The 21498-nt window shown below is 38.4% G+C and overlaps 1 protein-coding gene across 3 annotated transcripts; it reads left to right on the top strand.

The window, feature by feature from the left end:
- Positions 1 to 3179: 3179 nt before the first annotated feature.
- Positions 3180 to 21085, top strand: LOC115683807 (ABC transporter B family member 25, mitochondrial). Of its 3 annotated transcripts, none has more exons than XM_030608421.2 (21): positions 3180 to 3317; positions 3571 to 3828; positions 3928 to 4146; positions 4231 to 4417; positions 4536 to 4597; positions 4799 to 4842; positions 6314 to 6416; positions 6624 to 6731; positions 7023 to 7106; positions 7206 to 7266; positions 8485 to 8630; positions 8733 to 8849; positions 9663 to 9748; positions 10436 to 10524; positions 16138 to 16193; positions 16786 to 16866; positions 16985 to 17050; positions 17157 to 17249; positions 19445 to 19509; positions 20183 to 20318; positions 20442 to 21085. In XM_030608421.2, exons 1-21 carry the CDS (start codon positions 3297 to 3299, stop codon positions 20583 to 20585), a joined length of 2226 nt encoding a protein of 741 aa, XP_030464281.1. In that variant the 5' UTR covers positions 3180 to 3296; the 3' UTR covers positions 20586 to 21085. The 3 variants fall into 3 exon arrangements, with proteins under 3 accessions (XP_030464281.1, XP_056165422.1, XP_056165423.1); XM_056309447.1 differs by having other exon boundaries at positions 3282 to 3326; XM_056309448.1 differs by lacking the exon at positions 3180 to 3317 and having other exon boundaries at positions 3688 to 3828; positions 3935 to 4146.
- The last annotated feature ends 413 nt before the right edge of the window (positions 21086 to 21498 follow it).

Raw genomic sequence — 21498 nt, 5'->3', positions numbered from 1 at the left:
ATTAGTCTTCTTCTTAAAGCTTTCAATGAGGACCTTATGTTGCTAACTTGATTTCCAAGTTGCTAATCTAGGGTCATGATACCCTATTAGGTCATTCAAGACTAAGAAAACAATGATAGCACTTCATTGCCCTTGGCTTCTTCCTCTTAGGCGTAAATCACTCTCTCCTCTTGGCTTGGGCGTGTGTCCTTGGTCTTGGTCTTCAAGACACAAAATTATTAGTGTTTTTCTCAATACACCTCAATTATTGGCCCTAGCCTCTATTATTGATACTTTCCTTGACAAGTTCAATTATTGACAACTTACAAAGGAAGTTATCAAATTATCTTCTAGTCCATAATTCCCTTTTTGGGCGTGAATCACTCTCTAGACCCGTACAATTATTAATTCTTATAAGACAACTCCATTATTGGTTCATGGCTCTATTATTAGTGGCTTGAGGGCTAGGTTTCATTATTGGCCAACTTATCCAAGAAGTTGTCAATAATGCAACTACTAAGTCAAGTCAACTTGTCTTCTTGTTTCAAGAAGCTCTTAGGCGTGAACCATTTGTCCTATTTCAAGAACACTCAATTATTGGGGTCATTGCTTAATTCTAATGGCACATCTTCCTTTGAATACCTAATTTTTACTAAAACTAGACTTAAGAATGAACTAAGGTAATTAGGAGTTTTCAAGTGACATAAACGATCGACCATCTCATTTGGAACCAAGGTTCGGTGTAAAAATATGTCCAAGTATGATTTGACATAACCAAGCCAAAGACTGGACTGAACGGCGCAAGGCCGAATTAGCCGGATTGTCCTAATGCATAGCCTGTTCGATCGGGCCTGACCGGGCGCATGGCCTAGCACACGGCCTGGCCGCACGGGCACAGGGCCAGACACACTATCGGGCCACACGAGCATCGGGCCAACTGCACGGGCACAAGGCCGAATGTGCGGGCACGGTGCCAGGCCGCACAGACAGAGTGCCAGGCGCACGGCTGGGCGGCACAAGTGAGGAGCCGAGTCATGAGCCAAATATAGGCATTGGCTCACGGCCAAGCACAATGCACGACCCGTAGCCAAGTCTAATCGGCACAGGACTAGAGCTGGGCGGGAGCTGATGGGCGCAAGGGTCAGGCACAATGATTGATACACGGCCGGGCGCAAGGCAAGCTCGTGGCCTAACCGACGGGCACAAGACTGGTCCATGGCCGGGCACAAAGCCTGGCTTGCATGGCCAGCACAAAGCCTGGTCCATGATCAAGCCACAAGGCTCTTAGCCTGGCACACGACTCGTCCGTGGCCTACCCAACTCAACGCAACGATCCATGGCAGATTCGCTACCGGTCCATGTTTGAGCATCAACGGTCCATGGTCAACCCTTGGTTGTCATGTAGCCGCGTGAAATCGAGTATCACGAAATTGGTCTATGGACGCCTGTGACCAGTGTGTGGCCGAACGGAATCACCCACAACCGACCCATGCCCACACGGCATCGATCCATGGCCATCCGGGATCGTTCCACTACTGACCCTTATAGTCGAATGATCGATCTATGATCGAATCACTCTAATCGACTTGCGTGACTGGGAAGTCATTTCATTACCGATCCCTTGGCCGATCCATGGACGATCCTTCGATCGAACCATGACCAATCCTTTAAATATCCGTTCCGACCACACCAGCCGATCTATGACCAACCCTCAAATCGATCCGCTCGCTAATTCCATGGCCATTTTCCCTTGGTCGACTCTGTCCAAATTGGGAATGTTACACCTGTGATTTGGGCGTAGGAGCTGAGAACCCTGACATGGCCATCAGGAATCAGGGCACGATGAAAATAATTTTCTTTCATTTAATTTTTGTAAGCGATACAAGCGATCATTTTTAGGAATATATTTTCCAAATAATTCATTTTCTGTGAGACAAACGAAACCTAAAAGACAAAACATGTGAAATGCTTAATTGTGGCAACTAGATCTTAAATCGAATTAGAAAAATAGAAAAAGGAAATAATTTTAAAAAATGTTTGTGAAATCTCATTTTTTTTGGATTGACAAAAATAAATATCATCCATAAAGTGTTTACGAAAAAATATCATGATGCCTTATGGTGCATAATAATTTTAGTGTATTCCTAGATATTTTTATAATGTCTTAAATGCTTTGTGTAAAAGTATCTTGCCAATAGTAAGGAAAAATGATGGATTCTTTAATTTTATTAATAAGGAGACTTGACATAGACTAATGAAATTAGAAAATAATTCACTAAGAAAGTGAGCTTTTGAGATAAGAGGGAGCAAGATTGTATAGATTGTTATAAGAACAATGATGAAGAAGTTTTTTTCTGAAATACTTTTATATGGAGTATGTAAAAAGTTATAGGATTATCTAAGAGTACATTAAAAGAATTCGTTAATATAGCAAAAGACAAAACATGTGAAACGCTTAACTATGACAACTAAATCCTAAATAGAAATAGAAAAAAGAAGGAATGGGTCATCACTTTAAATTACACTTGAGTGATTAAGGGTAATTCTATTTTTTCAATATAAATGGGTGGATTTATTTATATAGGGATGGAAATAGCGCCGCTCTAGGATGCCGGCAAAAGGGTTGTGACTCAAATTTAATGATTACTTCTTAATAACATCGACACCCAACATTAAAAGGAGTAAAAAAAAAAGGTATATTATAATAGGGTTAATACCACAAAAAATTTCAAACTAGTATATCTACAACAAATTTACCCCAAATTAATTCTTTGACCATAAAAAATCCCGAATTGGTACATTTGTGACAAATTTACCTCCAACTAATTTTTTTACTACCAAAAACCTCAAACTGGTACATTTATGACAATTTTACCCCCATTAGTTTCCGTTAAATTGGATTAATACAAAAAAATACAAACCGGTATACCTGTGACAAACGAAGGGTAAAACATAAAATCGGTACACCCGTAAACTGCCACGTATCATTTAACAAAACAATTTGATAGTAAAATTTAACGGAAATAAACTGAAGGTAAATTTGTCACATGTGCACAAGTTTGGGGTTTTTTATGGTTAAAAAATTTGTTTGGAGTAAATTTGTTATAAATGTATCAGTTTGGGATTTTTTGTGATTCCTATAATATGGTATATAAATCTTGTAGATACGGTCCATTTAATTTGTTCTCCATATTGATCTGGCGAAGAACCCATATAATTAATAATTAGCTCATAAGATTTTTATATCATGCAATGACCGGACTATAATTCTACTCCCCTGAAAGGCCCTGCCGTTTTGTCCGCCATCATTAGGTTTTATGGTTTTCGGTTTTGGACGGGTCAGTCAGGTCGCTCCAGTTTCTTCTTCATCGTATTTGCAATTTTGCATCTTTCATTCTTGCACTATCTTCCCGGTCCGGTCACTTTTGTGCTCCCGTTTTCGCGCATATCTTCCATTGAATTTTCTTTCGATTATCCCGTATGTTATGACGCTGCTCTGCTCCATGCGAGATTTGGGTGATTGCTCCACCCGATCATCGTCTCTCGGCGGCATTTTGTCGACTATGTCGTGTTCGGTTTTTGTGTTTTAAGGCTTTGGGCGATCCAAGAAGAATGCTGGGCGTGCGGTGTCTGAAAGCTGGAGAAGCGATGCTTCTCCGCCGCAGCCGGGGATTTCAGTCCCGCCCTTCCCTTCTCTTCCTCCATGGCAATTCGGTCACCGCTGCTGATCGCTTGCTCGCGAGGAGAAGGCGAGACGCCCCCAGTTCCCGGAGCGCCAGAGGAAGTGGCCTCCACATTCACGCCTTCCTTTCTGATCCTCCCCTCCCCAGACCTTCTCCCGATTCACTCGTCAGTCTCCCTTTCTTCTTCATTTGGCCACGAGAGATGAAACGGTTGGTTTGCTCCCATCATATTTGTTTGTTGTTTTGAACCCCCTCTCTGTTACAGTTTCCAGTGCTAAGTGGCCGCGCATTATACTCGACGTCGACTTCCGAGCCCAGGAAAGTGTCGTCGACCCAGAACCAGCCAACGCCGGCCGGTAAAACTGATGACCAAGTCGCTGATATGAAAATTCTTCGCACTCTCGCCAGTTACCTGTGGATGAAAGACAACCTCGAGTTCCGTCTGAGGGTTGTAGCTGCCTTGGGTTTCTTAGTCGGCGCCAAGGTAGCTGTTGCTGTTGCCGCCTCCCTTTGCATTTCAATGTGCTTTGACTTTTCCTGCACTCACCTGCTCTGCTATGGTTTCCAGGTCCTCAACGTGCAGGTGCCCTTTCTCTTTAAGCTGGCTGTTGATTGGTTGACCACCTCCTCCGGAAATGCTGCTGCTTTTGCTTCCTTTGCCGCCAATAACTCCACTGCATTAGCTCTCTTTGCCACCCCTGCTTCCGTTTTAGTGGGTTATGGTATCGCGCGCTCTGGGGCGTCTGCTTTCAACGGTACTACCCCTTTGTTAATTCTTTGGTCCTACTACCGCGCATTTTCACTCCCATTGATGTTCTCATCTCTATGTCGTGGCGCATCTCACTATAATTGAATGTAGTCTTGTTTCTGCAGAGTTAAGAACTGCTGTCTTTTCTAAAGTCGCATTGAGGACAATCCGATCAGTTTCCAGGAAGGTATGAAGCTTCTTATATGGTCAATCTGTTTGGAATGGCTCTTGTATCTGATATTTTTTGCCCCTGCTTTTTCCCTGGTGCTTCTGGTTGATTCATCATGCTACTCCAGTTGTATTCATTTTCAATGCTCACCTGGCTTCACATTGCCTTTTTTTTAAAATTCACTTTTTTGCTTATTGAATGATATATCAATCTTTACAGGTGTTTTCGCATCTTCATGACCTTGACCTCCGATACCACCTCAGGTGTGTGTTCCTGATCTTTAGAAAGTTCGTTTTTCGTTTTTCTTTTGCAAGTTTCGCTGTCTCATAAAAATTGCATATATGCCAAAAAAACGATTTATTGCTTGTTGGATTCACTTTGTTGTTTCTCTGTAAGGTAAGTAAGACCCGGTCATGTAGATTGTGTAGAGCAGCAATTGTGAGAGAAACTATGTTGGTTCTCATATAATAGTTTCAGGCTGAAGAATGGTTTCTATGCCTCAACCTCTGAGAAAGAATATATATATATATATATATATGTGTGTGTGTGTGTGTGTGTGTGTGTGTGTGTGTGTGTGTGTGTGTGTGTGTGTGTGTACGACTGTAACTATATCTTAAGAATGGTTTCTATGCCTCAACTATCATGCATGAACAATGTTGGTTCATTTTGTTTCAGACTAAAAATAGCTTCTGTGCTTCATTACTGTGAGGAAGAATGTAAAGTATGTTAGTGTTACTAGATCTGAAGGTGCTCTTCTTGATTACGTATCCACCTTCATATCTCTCTCAATTTCTGTTCTGAAGTTCGTATCTCACTTCTATTTGTTATGGGCTACCAATTTCCTTCTGAGATTGTGAGACTTCAAGTAAGTGCTCATGATGACTCCAATAAATTTATCACCACGACTATATAGCTCATTTCAATGTCTATCAATGTTTTAAAAACCATACTGGACAATACTAATTGGTCACTAGCACGCAGTTTTACCGGTTCAACTGGTTGAACCGGTTAAACTGGCTGGCTTTGTTTTATTTAAATAAATCAAATAATTTGTTCCGACAATATAAAAAAAAGAACCAGATGATGCATCTCGTGCTCAGCAAATATGCAAGGGCATGCCTATTGTGTAAACGAGATTTCATATTCGAGCCTTGTCTCTTGGATTCTCACCTTTTTTTTTTTTTTCAAAACAGAAAGAAAGATGAGTATAAATAAAGTACATGGCCTAGTTGTCAAGGAGTGTCATCACTTAGCTTGGATAATAGTTCAACAGGGCAAGGGTTCGAATCCCATGGCTCTGGTTGGTGAAATCTATTTTTGTTCAAGATGAGATCAGTTCAAACCAAAACCTTTTCACCAGTTGAACTGGTTTTGACCTTCAGCTATATAGATATGGACTGGACCAGTGGCCTGAACACTATCTTGTTGAACACGGCAAACCACCCAGTCCAGTCCAGTATTTAAAAAAACTGATGTTCATGGCTGTTGCTGATCATTGTTACAATGAAGCATGCACCACATAAGAGCTGCATGGAGGGTTGATCATAGAATTTCAGTTGCTGATCGAATGCATTACTTCTGTTTTATGGTGCTAAAGGGATAAATAAACTTGAAGTAGGGTGGATCATATACTTTGCATTTTGTTGATCATAAGAGGGGTGCCTGTTTATGTCATCTTATGGAATCAAGTAATATAATTTTCCATCTGTTTTAATGCGGTCATTGTGTTTCTAGTCGAGAAACAGGTGCATTGAACAGAATTATTGATCGCGGAAGCCGAGCTATAAACTTTATTCTCTCCTCTATGGTGTTCAATGTAGTGCCCACTATTTTGGAGGTATGACTTAATTCTTGGCTACTTTTGACAAAGCTGAGTTCATAGAGATATTTGATGCAGTGTTTTTGTGCTACCGCTTTTGCAGCACATCATGCACATATATAATGATCCTTCTGTCTTCATTCCATGCTTTTGAAGTTCCATATCTTTTACAGGAATTTCAGTATCATTGAGCAACTTAGTTCTGTTTAACATATACTCGTTCAGATATCTATGGTAGCAGGCATTCTGGCATACAAATTTGGGGCACCATTTGCTTGGATCACGTCACTTTCTGTCGTTGGTTATATTGTCTTCACATTAACTGTGACACAGGTACGAGATTCTTGTAATCTTCAAAACCCCTCCCTCTCTCCCTCCCTCACCACTCACTCTCTTGCGCGCTTGTGCTCTTGCAATCGCACACTGCCTTTTCCTCCTTCAGGGGAGCCATTCTCTTTCTTTTCTCCTTGAAAGTCATTATTAGAGATAAAATTCAAATGATGGTTGTGGAGCTATATTTTCATTATTCTTTTCCTGGTTCTCTATATCTTTTCTACTGAGCTTGGGAATGTGCTGGTTTTACAATGTCTTGAAGTTTTATCCTTACACATTTGTCTTTCTCAGTGGAGGACAAAATTTCGGAAAGCCATGAATAAGGCTGACAACAATGCCAGTACCAGAGCAATTGATTCACTCATTAATTATGAGGTAGATTTTGATTGTAGCCTGCACCTGTATTTCATGATGTCAACACCCCTTTGATATGGCCTCAATTGACAGCATTTACTTTTGTTTTCTTTTCTACAGACTGTCAAATATTTCAATAATGAAGCCTATGAAGTTGAGAAGTATGATGAGTTCTTAAAAAGTAAGTCATTTAATTTTTTTTGTGAATTTTTGTTTGCAATCTGTTCATACCAATGCAGCAGGAGCCATGGATATCCTGCTTGAATGAAAACAGACTTAGCAGTGACCCTTTTTTGGGTTGTCACCCCCCTGAGAGCCTCATAGTGGATTTCTCTGTAATTTTCCACAAGAAGAAAATGTAAAGAAAGATGTCAAATGCCAACTCTTTATTTTTTCCATAAAAAAAATGTTGAAAAATGGTCTGATTGATATGATAATGTCATGATATTCTTATCATAATAAGTGATGTATCGAATCCTAGGGTCTTAAACGTTTTTTAGAAGCAGAGAAATGCATGAATTGTGGCAGATTATGTTGTGCCTTGAGCACAGACAAGGCCATAAGAAGAGCAAGAGGGAGTGTATCTTGGAGTTTTACTTGACTCAGATACTTTCTTCTGATATTTCCCTTTGGCGTGGGTTTTCTTTGGTGGTTGGGAGGAGAGAAAGAGGACCGGCCGGGGACGGGTGGGGGAGGGATCAGAAAGGGGATGGGACAGCTACCATTGAAGTTTTAGTTCACAACGAGGTGTTCTTAAAGTTGTGTTTTGAGTAGATAAATAAAGGTTAAGAAAGGATATTGATAGAATCATCGTGCATCAATATATATTTGCAGTTAGGGGTTTTCTTCTACATTTGTGTAAAGTAGTTTAAGAATACTTGGTTAATTCAACTGAGCCAATCTAAGAATATTTAAGTCTTTAAATCGAACCCTACAACATGGAGATCATTGAATGCCATTGGAGACATCTAAACTTGTATTAATTTGCACTGCCCCATTGATATTGTTGCATATTTAAATTTTCCCAATTCAAATAGATGTGATCTCTAATCTTTTGTGGCTTATGGATGCCTGCCTTTCTTCATTCATTCTTTGATGTCTTGAGGAAAAGCAATTAGCCTGCACTCAGTTTATCATATTATTTTTGTGTCCATGCTCTTTCCACTCATTAATATTTTCTTCATGTTTATTCTCATTCTTGTTATTTAAAGGAAAAAAAAACTCTTCGTCCTAAATGAGCGTGTGTTTTGTGTAGTGCCTCTTCAGTAGCTCTTCCTCTCATGTGGATTAATAGCAGTTACCATCTTAGATGGCAAATTTCTTTCTGTTTAGATGGAAATAGAGTTGCTTTTAGAAAAAATCTTCTGGGATACTTCTCATATGGTGATGCTACTTTTAGGATATGAAGCTGCTGCACTGAAAACACAGCGAAGCCTTGCAGTTTTAAACTTTGGGCAAAATGTAATCTTCAGCACAGCTTTGTCAGCTGCAATGGTTTTGTGTTCGCATGGGATAATGGATGGCAAGATGACAGTTGGTGATCTGGTAGAACATTCTCATTAGATACATTTTGATTATTATATAAATTTTTGTGAAAGGAACAATTACATTATGATGCTCACAAAAACTCATGTTTTGATGATGCAGGTTATGGTTAATGGGCTTCTCTTCCAACTTTCTCTCCCTCTCAATTTTCTGGGTAGTGTGTATCGTGAAACTGTACAGAGTCTTGTTGATATGAAGTCCATGTTTCAGTTGTTGGAGGTAATTTATAATTTTGTCAAGTGAAGTATATCCATTTAGTTTATGATGGTGGGTTTTCTTGGATGGCATCTATTTAGTGTTCTCTTTTATGCATTAGGGGGACTAGAAGTACAGATGTCAGGTGCACGCATGTCTCCCTAGTTTTTACTTTTGTACTCTTTTTAATATGAGACACTTGACTTTGCCAATAAGAATCCAAGATTTGGGCAACCAAACCTGACATGTCAATATGAGAGATGTTTTTTGTGCTTTTATGAACATGAAGTACATGCATTTGGTTGATTATGTGGAGCTTGCTAGACGGTATCAATGTAGACTTCCTTTCAGGGTTAATCTGACTTTATCTGGTGCCTGAAGGGATACTTCCAGTCTTTTGTCTTCGTAGTGGGGTTATGCGGTTTCTATGTCGGGGAAGAGCTGGAGAGGTCAATAAAATATTCACCGATCGCCTTGTTTAACTTTGAGATAGCTATCCTTACTCCTTTCATTCCTTCACTTTTCTTGTTGTAAATGCAAAAGCTCTGATATTTTTCCAAAAAGAGACTTAAGTTGTTAAGGTTAGATTTATATGGAGTGACTCTAATGTTGAAGTGGCATCTATCTTATCAACCAATCTGATATTTTTCCAAAAAAGTGACTTAAGTTGTTCAGGTTAGATTTATATGGAGTGACTCTAATGTTGAAGTGGCATCTATCTTATCAACCAAAGTGCACATGTATATTTTTTTGTTTAGTCAGAAACAAAAGATTGACTGTTCACTGACTTCAACCTTTGTGCTGGATTGCTGATGATGAAGTTTCCTTTGACTACAGGAGAGGGCTGACATTAGAGATAAGGAGGATGCAAAGCCCTTGAAATTAAAGGGAGGTAGCATTAAGTTTGATAACGTTCATTTCGGGTAGGTATAAATTTTGTGCGTCCTCGTAAAGGAATCACAGCATTTAGTTGTGATGGTGATGTTTGTGCACTTTATGCTTTATAATCTAGATGAAATGCCTTGAATGCTCGGATGTTTGCTTAGTATTGAACCAAGCATACAAGCACGCTGGTGGCGGGTGGATGCAAAGAAGCTGTTTGCAGTGAAATTAGAGCTACCAAGTGTTTGTTCTTTTTGGCCAGAGTCCACCCAAATGTTAATGAGGTGGAAGATTTTACATGGAAAAAGTTTAGTTCAGCTGTAACCGAAATATTTGTTTAATGAAGTTAAATCATTTTATTCCTCTGATAGTGTGTTGTATCATTTTTGTTATGAGTACGACCTTTTTTTCCGGAAAAAGAAGGTAAAACACGGCGTATAAGAAGAAGAAAATAGAGGGAATATGGTAAAGTAATGCTTAAAGTAAGATGGACACAGAAGCTGAATAAGGACCATATCGGGATTGTTATGATTGGTCCATTAATGATATTCTTCAGCTAGGAATTAACATCTCTACTTTATTGTGTGTATTTTCTATTTCGAGCCATACATTCGCACTAAAGCATCCAGGTTGAGACTTTGTGTGGACTTGCTTTGTTGTTGGGTCTATTGCTATCACCTTTTATAGTTGCTCATTGAGGCATTTTTCTATGGTTTCACTTGCTGTAGTTACCTGGCAGAGCGAAAGATACTTCAAGGTGTATCATTTGAAGTTCCTGCTGGAAAGAGCATTGCTGTTGTTGGGACAAGTGGTAGTGGTAAGCCTTTGTTTAATCCTTTTGGCCAAGCTAACCTTGCTTGTGTGTAAACTTATTGTCGCAACTTTTTTATGTCGTGTTGTTAAGTGTTCAACAATCTTTCAAGTGAGTCACTCTGACTCTCTTCGCTGAAATTGGAGAGATCGCGTGTGTTTAAGAAAATTACTCGGACACCCTATGCTAGAATCTGTTTGATTCAAGAAATTCTTAAAATATAATGAAATGGTTTTAATGTGCATTTTTTTAACCCACTTAGTTAAGAAAACTGAATTGGAAGGCATCACTCTGTGGTATAGCTTGGTGGGCTATAATTTGAAGAATTTAGAGGAAAGAATTGTGATAATTCTATATCTCTTTTGTACAATGATTACAAGCTATTTATAGGACTATTTTAAGTACAAACTAGGAAAAAACAGATCTGAAAAATACAGCTATAATCCCACAAATTAAGGGATACTAAGAAATCATTTCCTAACTAATTATTTATAGCTATTCCTTAATAATCAGGACCAAAAAATCAGGATCGAATATTCCTAACAATCAGGTCCTAGAAATCAGGATAATTCAACACTCCCCCTCAAGCTGAGGAATAGATGTCTTCCATTCCCAGCTTGGAAATTATTTCATGAAAGATCCCACCATTGATTCCTTTGGTTAGCACATCTGCCAGTTGATTTCCAAAAGGTATGTAGGACATGCAGATCAACCCCTCTTCTAGCTTTTCTTTGATCAAATGTCTATCAATTTCAATATGCTTTGTCCTATCATGCTGTACGGGGTTATGAGTAATGTTAATTGCTGATTTATTGTCACAATACAGCTTCATAGGAACCTCCCACTCGATTTTCAAATCTTCTAGGATGATTTCAAGCCATAATAGCTCACATATTCTTTGGGCCATTGCTCGAAATTCTGATTCAGCACTTGATCTTGCAACTACATTCTGTTTTTTACTCCTCCAAGTCACTAAATTTCCACCAAGAAATGTGCAATAACCGGATGTTGACCTTCTGTCCACCGCGGATCTTGCATAGTCAGCATCGGTATAAGCTTGTAGCACCAGTTTTTGATTTCTTCTGGATAGGACTCCTTTTCCGGGACTTCCTTTTAAGTAATGTAGCACTCGATTGATGGTTTGTAAGTGTGATTCTCTTGGGTCATGCATAAATTGACTAATCACACTCACTGAATAGGCAATATCGGGCCTAGTATGAGCTAGATAGATGAGTTTCCCAACCAATTTTTTATACATTTCTTGATCTACAGCAGGTTCTTCCTTTGCCTCCCCAAGTTTTATATTAGGCTCAATAGGTGTAGCTACTGGCTTACAACCAAGTTTTCTGGTTTCCTTCAAGAGATCGGTCACATACTTCTGTTGTGAGACAAAAATTCCTTGTCTAGAGTAAGAAACTTCAATGCCAAGGAAGTTTTTGAGTCTTCCCAGCTCCTTTATTTCAAACTCTTTAATCAAACACCGTTTTAGCTCCTGTTTTTCCTTATCATCGTCACCCGTGACAATAATATCATCAACGTACACTAGAAGTGCCGTCACTCTCCCTGTTGCCGAATGCTTAATGAAGAGGGTATGATCGCCTTGGCTTTGTTTGTAGCCTGAAGCTTTCATAACTCTGGAAAATCTCCCAAACCAGGCTCTAGGCGATTTCTTGAGCCCATATAGTGCTTTCCGTAATCTACATGCTTTGTTTGTTGTCCTTTCTCCCTCAAAGCCCGGTGGAATACTCATGTAGATCTCCTCTTCTAGGTCTCCATGTAAGAATGCATTCTTCACATCATACTATTGAAGTTGCCAATTAAAATGAGCCGCCAGAGAAAGTAAAATTCTCACAGTGTTCATCTTTGCCATTGGAGAAAATGTCTCCTAATAATCTACCCCATAAGTCTGAGTATAACCCCTTGCCACCAATCTTGCTTTGTATCTCTCAAGAGAACCATCAGCTTTGTATTTCAAGGAAAAAACCCATTTGTAGCCCACAAGATTCTTTCCCTTCGGTTTTTCAACAATCTCCCAAGTCTGGTTTTTTTCTAGTGCATCCATTTCTTCTCTCATTGCATTCCTCCATTCTTCTTTAGACAATGACTCACAATGAAATTTCTATGAGGTGGTGATAGGCGTTCAAGTGACACATAGTGAGATAGTGGATATAAGGGTCGCTTTGTGAACTCTCTAGTACCTTTTCTAACAGCAATGGGAAGGTGCGAGTCATTTTCTGGCATATAAATCGACTGATTATGCAAAGGAGAGTCGGAACTTACCAGCAATTCATTTGCAAAACTCGGATGGGAATCTTGAACCTGTGTTTGGTCTGGAACAGCTACCTTTCTTGAGTACACCTGAGGAAATCTCATAGAGTCATAAATACGGGTAGATACAGGGGTGGACACTTGTTCTGGAATAGACTCGGACGTAGGGAGTGAGTCCGGGATTGAAGTAGCATGAACTGATTCATCATAAACTGATTGGTCAGGAGCTGATTGATCAGGGACTGATTGATCAGAGGTGGGAGCTCGGATTGGAAGATTATTAGGAGGTAAGTCAAGATTAAGATCGTCAAAGTCTTTATCTTTCACTAATGATTTCGCCCCCTGAAGATAAGATTGTGGAAAGTAAGGTTTGTTTTCTACAAATGTAACATCGGCTGATATGTAGGTCTTTCTAGAAGGAGGATGATAACATTTATACCCCTTTTGTGTAGAGGAAAAACCAAGAAAGACACACTTGATTGCACTAGGATCTAGTTTTCCCCTTTGTTGATTATGAACATGTACAAATGAGGTGCAACCGAAGACTCTAGGTGTGAGATTATTTGTTGTCCTGAAATGGGGATAAAAGCTGGAAAGAACTGTAATAGGAGTTTTGAAATCTAATACTCTTGATGGTAGTCTATTAATCATGTATGTAGATGTCAGGACGGCTTCCCCCCAATATGACGTAGGGACATTTCCATGAAACAACAATGCTCGAGTAGTGTTAAGCAAATGACCATTTTTCCTTTTAGCAACCCCATTTTGTTGTGGTGTGTTTACACAAGATGACTCATGAATGATCCCTTCCTTTTGGAAATAGGTTGACAAGATCTGATTAAAGTAGTCTCTGGCATTATCCGACCTAAAGCTCTTAATTTTAACTCCAAATTGATTTTGAACCGTGGAATGGAAATTAGGAACAATAATGCTTTCATCAGATTTGTGTTTGAGTAAGAATATCCATGTGACCCTAGTGCAATCATAGATTAGAGAAACAAACCATCGAGCCCCTGAGATATTTGGAATTGTGGAAGGTCCCCAAATGTCACTGTGAATCAAATCAAAAGGATGAGAAATTCTTTTGTTGTCAATAGGAAAAGATACACGGGTGTGCTTGGCAAATTCACAAGTATCACACTGAAATTCACTCATATCTAATCCTTTAAACAAAGAAGGAAACATGATATTTAAGACACGAAAAGATGGATGACCAAAACAAAAATGATAAAGCCAAATGACATCCTTATTTGAAGTACTAAGAAATGACAAGGATGAATTATTCATGACTTTCTTCGAAATCCTCAGCGTCTCAAGATAGTACAACCCATTCCTTTCCTTAGCAAGTCCAATTTTCCTCTCCAAATCTCATTCCTGAAAAACACAGTAGGAAGGGTAAAAAATTGCATAACATTTGAGGTCTTTGGTGAGCTCTTGTATGGAGACAAGATTGGCGGATAGTTTCGGCACATGGAGGACACCTTTGAGAGTGAGAATGGGCGTAATATGGATATCACCAATTCCTGCAACAGTGACCAGGAAACCGTTTGCCACCACTATTTTTCTATTGCTTGGACATGGGGTATAGGTACTAAAAAAATGTGAAGTGTGAGTCGTGATCAGTAGCACCTGAGTCTATTATCCAAGCTTCATTCGACAGTGTTTCTGAGGCATTTAGACTGAAAGAGAATGGAGGCTTACCTGAGAGTGCCAAGGAACATGCACCAGAGGGTTTTTCAAGACACCCTAAAAGGTCTTTAATTCTTTCTATTTCCTCACTGTTGAAAGATTCTTTCTCCTGTCCTTCACTATAACTGCTGGTCTGCTCAATTAGATGAGCCTGGGGCCTTGGTTGTCCTCTTCTGTTTCCCCACTCTCGGCTTAAGGTTGTTGGTTTGCCATTCAGCTTCCAGCAATGCTCCTTTATATGCCTTGGCTTCTTACAGTAGGTACACCACATACCGTCTCGGTTATCCCTCCATGCAAGCTTTGAAGCATCCATCCTTCCTCTTTCTTGTGTTGACGCATTGTGAGTTATTAATGCTGAGCCTTCCACAACTTGAGGCTCTAGCATTATTCCCCTTCGACTTTCTTTTGCCCGATTTAGAAAGATTGTCTCTTCTAAAGAAGGGATTTCTTCCCTTCCAAGTATTTGAATCCCGACTTGATCAAACTCAGAATTAAGACCTACGAGGAAATCGTATACTCGATCCTTTTCAATGAAGGTTTTTAGAGTTGCAGCATCATCCACACACTTCATCTCAAATACTCGATAATGATCGAGTTCTTGCCATAGATTTTGAAGAGAATTGGCATTTTTTTGTCATAGTTTTGCTCCCTTGTCTTGTTGCACTTGTCTTATCTTGATTTCATACACTTGTGCTGCATCTCGAGCCTTTGAATAAGTCCTGTGAATAGAATCCCAAATCTCCTTTGCAGTCTTGAGAAACATACATGTATCACTTATGGCCGGATTCATTGAATCCCATAGCCATTACATGATCATTGAATCTGCTTCATCCCATGCATTGAACGTGGGATCTCCTGGTTTTGGACCTGTTCCGAGAAGGTGACTGAGTCTTCCTTTACGCTTCAGATAGGTCTTGACGAACTGTGACCATTTGAGATAATTCTTTTCATTCAGCCTATAAGCTGCTCTCACATTTTGTAGATCTCCGGTCATATGGTTGGTGTTGACCTCCTCAGTTTGACCCGAAGTATTTGGGTCTTGAATTTTTGTCTGAGATATGGATATTTCCAGGCACGGGGACAGTACTCGGAAAGGAAGAGCAAAACATAAGCGATAAAGGCTAAAGAGATCACAACAATGAAGGTTGCGATCAGATTGTTAAGCACAAAAAACAAATCCAGCAATGAAGGCTGTGAATGAAAGATTAATCCGAGAAAAACGAGCCTAATGCTCTGAAACCATGAAGAATTTAGAGGAAAGAATTGTGATAATTCTATCTCTTTTGTACAACGATTACAAGCTATTTATAGGACTATTTTAAGTACAAACTAGGAAAAAACAGATCTGAAAAATACAGCTATAATCCCACAATACCAAGAAATCATTTCCTAACTAATTATTTACAGCTATTACCTAATAATCAGGACCAAAATATCAGGATCGAATATTCCTAATAATCAGGTCCTAGAAATCTGGATAATTCAACATAATTGATTTTAACTTTGTGTCAGAGTAATCTTTTACAAGAATGTCTCAGTAATTTTGCCAAAACTTGGAGTTGTGGAGAAATTTACCTTAATTCTTTTTAAGTCCATCGTCCCACTTAATTTTATCTTATGGATAAGTTACTAACGCTGCTTGGGTTGGAAAACATTTTGCAGGTAAATCAACCATTCTTAGAATGCTCTTCAGATTTTTTGATGCTCATTCTGGATGTGTAAGAGTCATTTAAATTTTTTTAATTGCATTTTGTGGAATTTTCCTGTGGTGTTTAGCTTTTCATTCTTGCATGTATGGTTCTCGTCTCACTACCACGAAAGCCATTTTCTATAACAAGAGAAAGAAAGTTAAGTCTGTTAACCCTATTTTCTTATGAGGGCATAGTAGCGGGATGGATGCAGGCTTCAGAATGAAGATAAACTTTGTTAATGATGTTGTGAAATCAATAGTAGTATTGACTATTGAGCATTCAATGCTGGCATGTAGAAGTTGATGTGGACAAGTAAATACCATAATGGAATTTTCGTACATATGCACGAGAAATTTTTGTAGTATGGCCTATAGCTGGTACATCACCAACCTTTCGAATGGATTGTTTATTGATGTAAATGTGTATGCAAACTAAGGCCTGTCTTACTTATTTATAAATGTGTTGGTTCACTTGCTGCTTAGCGGAAAAAGGTAGTACAGAATACACATCGGCATATACTCAAAAATCAAATTCTACTGCATGGTAAAGCAATTTTATTTGTCGAGAATGGATTAGTAGTTGCTTGAGTTCATGGAGATAATTGTTTACCCGTTGACAGATAAGGATTGATGGTCAAGACATCCGGGATGTGACCTTAGAAAGTCTACGAAAGTCTCTTGGTGTAGTGCCACAAGATACAGTAAGTTAAAAGAGCAAGAAATTGCATTTTTACAGCTTCTTCACATGTTATCTTGTGTTTTTATTACAGAGCTTGCAAGGTGCCGCTTTTATGAAGTGTGCTGTTGACCATTTTTCAGGTACTGTTCAATGATACGATATATCACAACATCCATTATGGATGCCTTTCAGCAACAGAAGAGGAGGTATATGATAAGCTTTGTGTTTCTGATCTGTTCTGCATACATAAGAATTTATCAAACATTTTACTCATTTCCAAATTCTCATCTTGACTGCTGATTCTCTAATCAGGTTTATGAAGCTGCACGACATGCGGCTATTCATGACACGATTATGCGATTCCCTGAGAAATATTCAACTGTGGTAGGAGAACGAGGTCTCAAGGTGAGAAGTTCATTCTTTTTGTTGGACCAATCGATTTGATCTGGGCATACTATAGAGTGTTCCTCGGCACTGCCTTTCTGAGTAGGCTTGGATTTGGAGTTATTGGAACTAATGGGTCTTCTTGGGCAATCAAGTACTAGTTAGCAAAATGTAAACTGTCATGAGTCATTTGATTTTTCATTCATCCTAGAAAATATGGTGCAAGAAGATCTTAAATTAGAAAGTGGAAGTCTTGGCTTGAAACTCTTAAGGTTTGGTGTCGAACTACCTTTCTGATCGGGCAATAAGTATGGGAATAGTATGATGCATTTAATATAGAGCTAAAATACAGTTTTGACCCCAAGTTATTCAGAAATTCAACTTTTGTTGCTTATGATTTACTATATATATTGCCATGTGAAATTTTAAAGTGCATGCTTTTCCATACTAGTGAGAGTCCATGCTCATCAAGACAAAAGGTAGTGTGTACTTCCTCTCTTCCCTCTCAGCCTACCTTCCTAACTAAATGATTTCCCAAATTTCATTTTACCATCTCTAGTTTTATCTATCCATAAGTACAATTTAAAATTTCAATGATTGCATTCCGCAGGCTTCACTCTTGACTGTTCCATTATTTCCCAAAAATTGCCACAGGACAGTTGCTTGAAGTAACTCAAAATTTTGAGTTTATTTAATTTTTCACAATTTCATTTTGGCAGCTTGTTTCATACTTAATAAGAAGTAGCCAGAACAAAATTATTATATGACCGACTTTAAGTAGTAACCACTAAAAAGTTTGTGCACAAGGAGAATAGCAGCCTTATCATCAGCAAGTTGCAAGTTGCCACTGTGTAATACTAAGATACCATAATAATTTTGTTAATTGCATATTATCACTATAAATATAACCCTAATTCAGCTTATGTTCGAATAGAAATAGTAATATCAATGAAAAGAATGAAAAAGCATTGGTCAATTTTCTTCTCTTGCAATTCTGCCCTTGCATTGCCTCTTATGTTTCATTTAGGTGAATATTCAGCAGGATCCATTTTTTGCATTGTTATAATGAGTGAAGAACTGTTGCAGAATCATTCAATGACAAAGCTTAGTATTATCAATTTAAGTTATGCGTACTTTTAAGGAAAATATTGCAGTCTTATATTCTTCAAGATATTGCAACTAATCTTTTTTAGTGTGTTGCATTTTCAAGTGCCTTAATTAAGATCTTAAAAATAGATTCAGTGTACATGAAGCATTTTTATTGACATGCTCTTTTGTGAGTTAGTCAAGCCTTACCCATGGAACACATTATGTGACCAGAAGCACAATAACAAGATCAAATGGTAGAATAGTAAAAAAAACGGAGTTTAAATAAGCTATTAGGTCCGACCCAAAAAAAAAAAAAGCTATTAGGAAGTTGGGCCTTGATATATATCAACTATCGAGCATATTTGTTAACAGTTGCACTTAATGAAAAAGTATTCTTCGTGGTTTGAGAAAAGCTGTCTTTGTAAAATTAGTTGTTTCAAGGACTAAATGGTAAATATAGTGATTATGAATGTGGTCTTTGGAAATTTAAAGATTTTGAGTAATCTGTGGAGGGCATTATTTTAGCTAGTCTTTTCATATCTTAGATAGCAATTTCCGATATCAGATTGTCAATTACAACTTAAAAATGAAAATCTACGTGATGAAATGTCAAAGGAACCATAGATAGCAATGTATATTAAGCCTAATAGAAGAAAAAAATTCACATTAACGTCAATTAGGTTATGCATTCATTTCCTCACTTCCATTCTTCGTAATTCCTTATTTTTATGTGATGTCTTTCAACCATTTTATTATCTATGCATATTTGGTAGTGTTTTTTTTTGGGGGTCAAACATATATGGTAGTGTTCACATGTAAGGTTTTGGAACCATTCTACTGTCCTCTCGTGTTTGTCAAGTATGTATCATTAGTGTTTTTAAAGATCTGTATGGGCAGTGGAGTACTCAGATGGAACTTTAAGTTGTCTTGTTCTCCACTCATATCAATTTTAGGTGGGTAGACAATGTTTTCAGGTAAACTAAATTCATCCATGATGGCAACAAAATACCTCAGAATTTAAGTTTTTATCGCTTGTTGCCCTTTTGGGGTGATTTTGAATGAATAAATTATTGACGTTCTGTTGCTCTTCAGTGGATTAAGACCTAAAGGTTGACTTGTCCGTGCAGCTGAGTGGTGGTGAAAAGCAGCGGGTCGCACTTGCTCGTGCTTTCCTGAAGGCCCCGACAATTTTGTGAGAAATCTTCTTTCCGTGTAGTTAATTTTAAGTTTTCTGTCAGTATGGATGATCCTTTTTCTCCCCCTGTTTTAACATTAAGAAGAGGGAGTTGGTTGTTACGTTCCATTTTTGAGGCAGGCAGTTAGGCTTCAGACTATATATGTTTAATCTGACCAGTTAACAGATGTTTTTCAATTCCTTCATCGTCACTGGACATATTATTGCCACCTAAATTCTATATAGTTCCTTGATCCAGCAAACTGTTGGATGGTATGTACAGTTGCTTTTAAGTAATTAAATAATGGCATCCCTAGGTAGTCGTCGTATTGAGTATGTTACAAAATTGGTCCCCATCTTGATTTCCTCCGATATGTTATTCAACGACTCACAAGCTATTTTCAGAATATCTTCCCTACCAAATTTCCCATGAAGCTTCATTTCTATAAAGCGGCAATTAATACTTAATGGCAGCTCTTTATTTGTGGCCAACCATGTTCATTCATTGAGTAAGTACAATCCAAACTTACAGCTTATGAGTAAATAATGGAGCCAGCCTAAAATTCACTCTACCTCTTACCCAAAAACTTAGTATGCTGGTAGAACTTTCCAGTTCTTTTTCTTGTGATGGAAATTCTTGTCTTCCTTGTTGGAGACAATTGATAATTCTTCATCCTGCTTTGTTTTTCAGGCTTTGTGACGAGGCAACTAGTGCACTTGACAGCACGACAGAAGCAGAGATATTAAATGCATTAAAGTCGCTTGCTAACAATAGAACTGCAATATTCATCGCTCACCGGCTTACGACAGCAATGCAATGTGATGAGGTAGCTATTGTCTGTTGTGTGCATAGAGACTTCAGTCTGATAACCCCTTACCGTCTTCTGCTAATTACTTTCATGTCCATGCTAGCTTATAAGTAGAGCTTCACTCTCAATGTTCGTTTCCAGATTGTAGTTCTAGAAAATGGGAAGGTTGTCGAACAGGGAAGACATGAAGATCTTTTGTTGAAGGCTGGAAGATATGCTCAACTATGGGGGCAGCAAAACAACACAACGGATGCAATTGATGCAGCTATCAAATTGAAGGAGTAAGGTACTTTTCAGGAGCCATGCATTTGTCTATCTTATGCTGGAAGTCCCAGGGGGTTGGCAATCGCATCCATTAAACCGAGTTTTCATCAGCAGTGCCTATTAGATTAAATTGGAGTTATATAAATGTTGAGCTGGTGGGTCTTGGTTCGGCCATGGGCATCTAGCTTGTCTGTAATAGCATTACTGCAGTTATATGGGTTTGTTCAATGGCCTCAAATGTGAAAATATTGGGAAACTATAATCATGACAAGTTCTCTCAAGTTTTTAGCAGATGTTTGGCAAAGGATGAAGGGCACCTAATATTTGTCTTTCGATTATACTATAGTTTCGGTGAGATTGCACAGTCCATGCAAGTAGATACTCTTGTTTAGATTTATGGCCGACGTGCGATTTTGCGTCGGTTTGTACTTTCTCGTTCATCAAGATTTTATCCTGTGTGGACGAGATTGTGGTCTTGAAGTTGATGCTTCCTTTACTAGCTGAAGCTTTTTCTAGTTGTACATTGGATCAATCGTGACATGCTACACTTATGCTCTTTCTGAAGGCATTGTTGATTCATAGAAACTTAGATTTGCCTATACAATAAGAAAGTTTGGAAGAATAGCCTTTCATAGTTACATCACGTGTCGAAATCTTGTGATTTTTCATATTTTATATGAGCAAACATGATTGATTCATGTAGCCATACATAGTTATTTAATTATATATTTCATGTCACTCACTCTATAGTGAATGTGCTATAAGTGTATCAAAAAAAAAAATTTCACGAACAATCCTCTGACATTGTGTTATGTAATTTGCTAACTTTTTATGTAACTTGTAATCAATTCATCATACTATAAATATTCTTATTTTTATAATCTACAAAACAACCTTCAGATTCGGGTATGAGCACACTTTTGACAGTATTGAA

Source organism: Syzygium oleosum, unplaced genomic scaffold, assembly GCF_021117445.2.
Source record: "Syzygium oleosum isolate NSW1041296 unplaced genomic scaffold, Sole_v2.1 Sole_v2.03, whole genome shotgun sequence".
Classification (NCBI taxonomy): domain Eukaryota; kingdom Viridiplantae; phylum Streptophyta; class Magnoliopsida; order Myrtales; family Myrtaceae; genus Syzygium; species Syzygium oleosum.
Note: the sequence above shows the minus strand (reverse complement) of the source record. Positions and strands in the feature narration are given on the sequence as shown.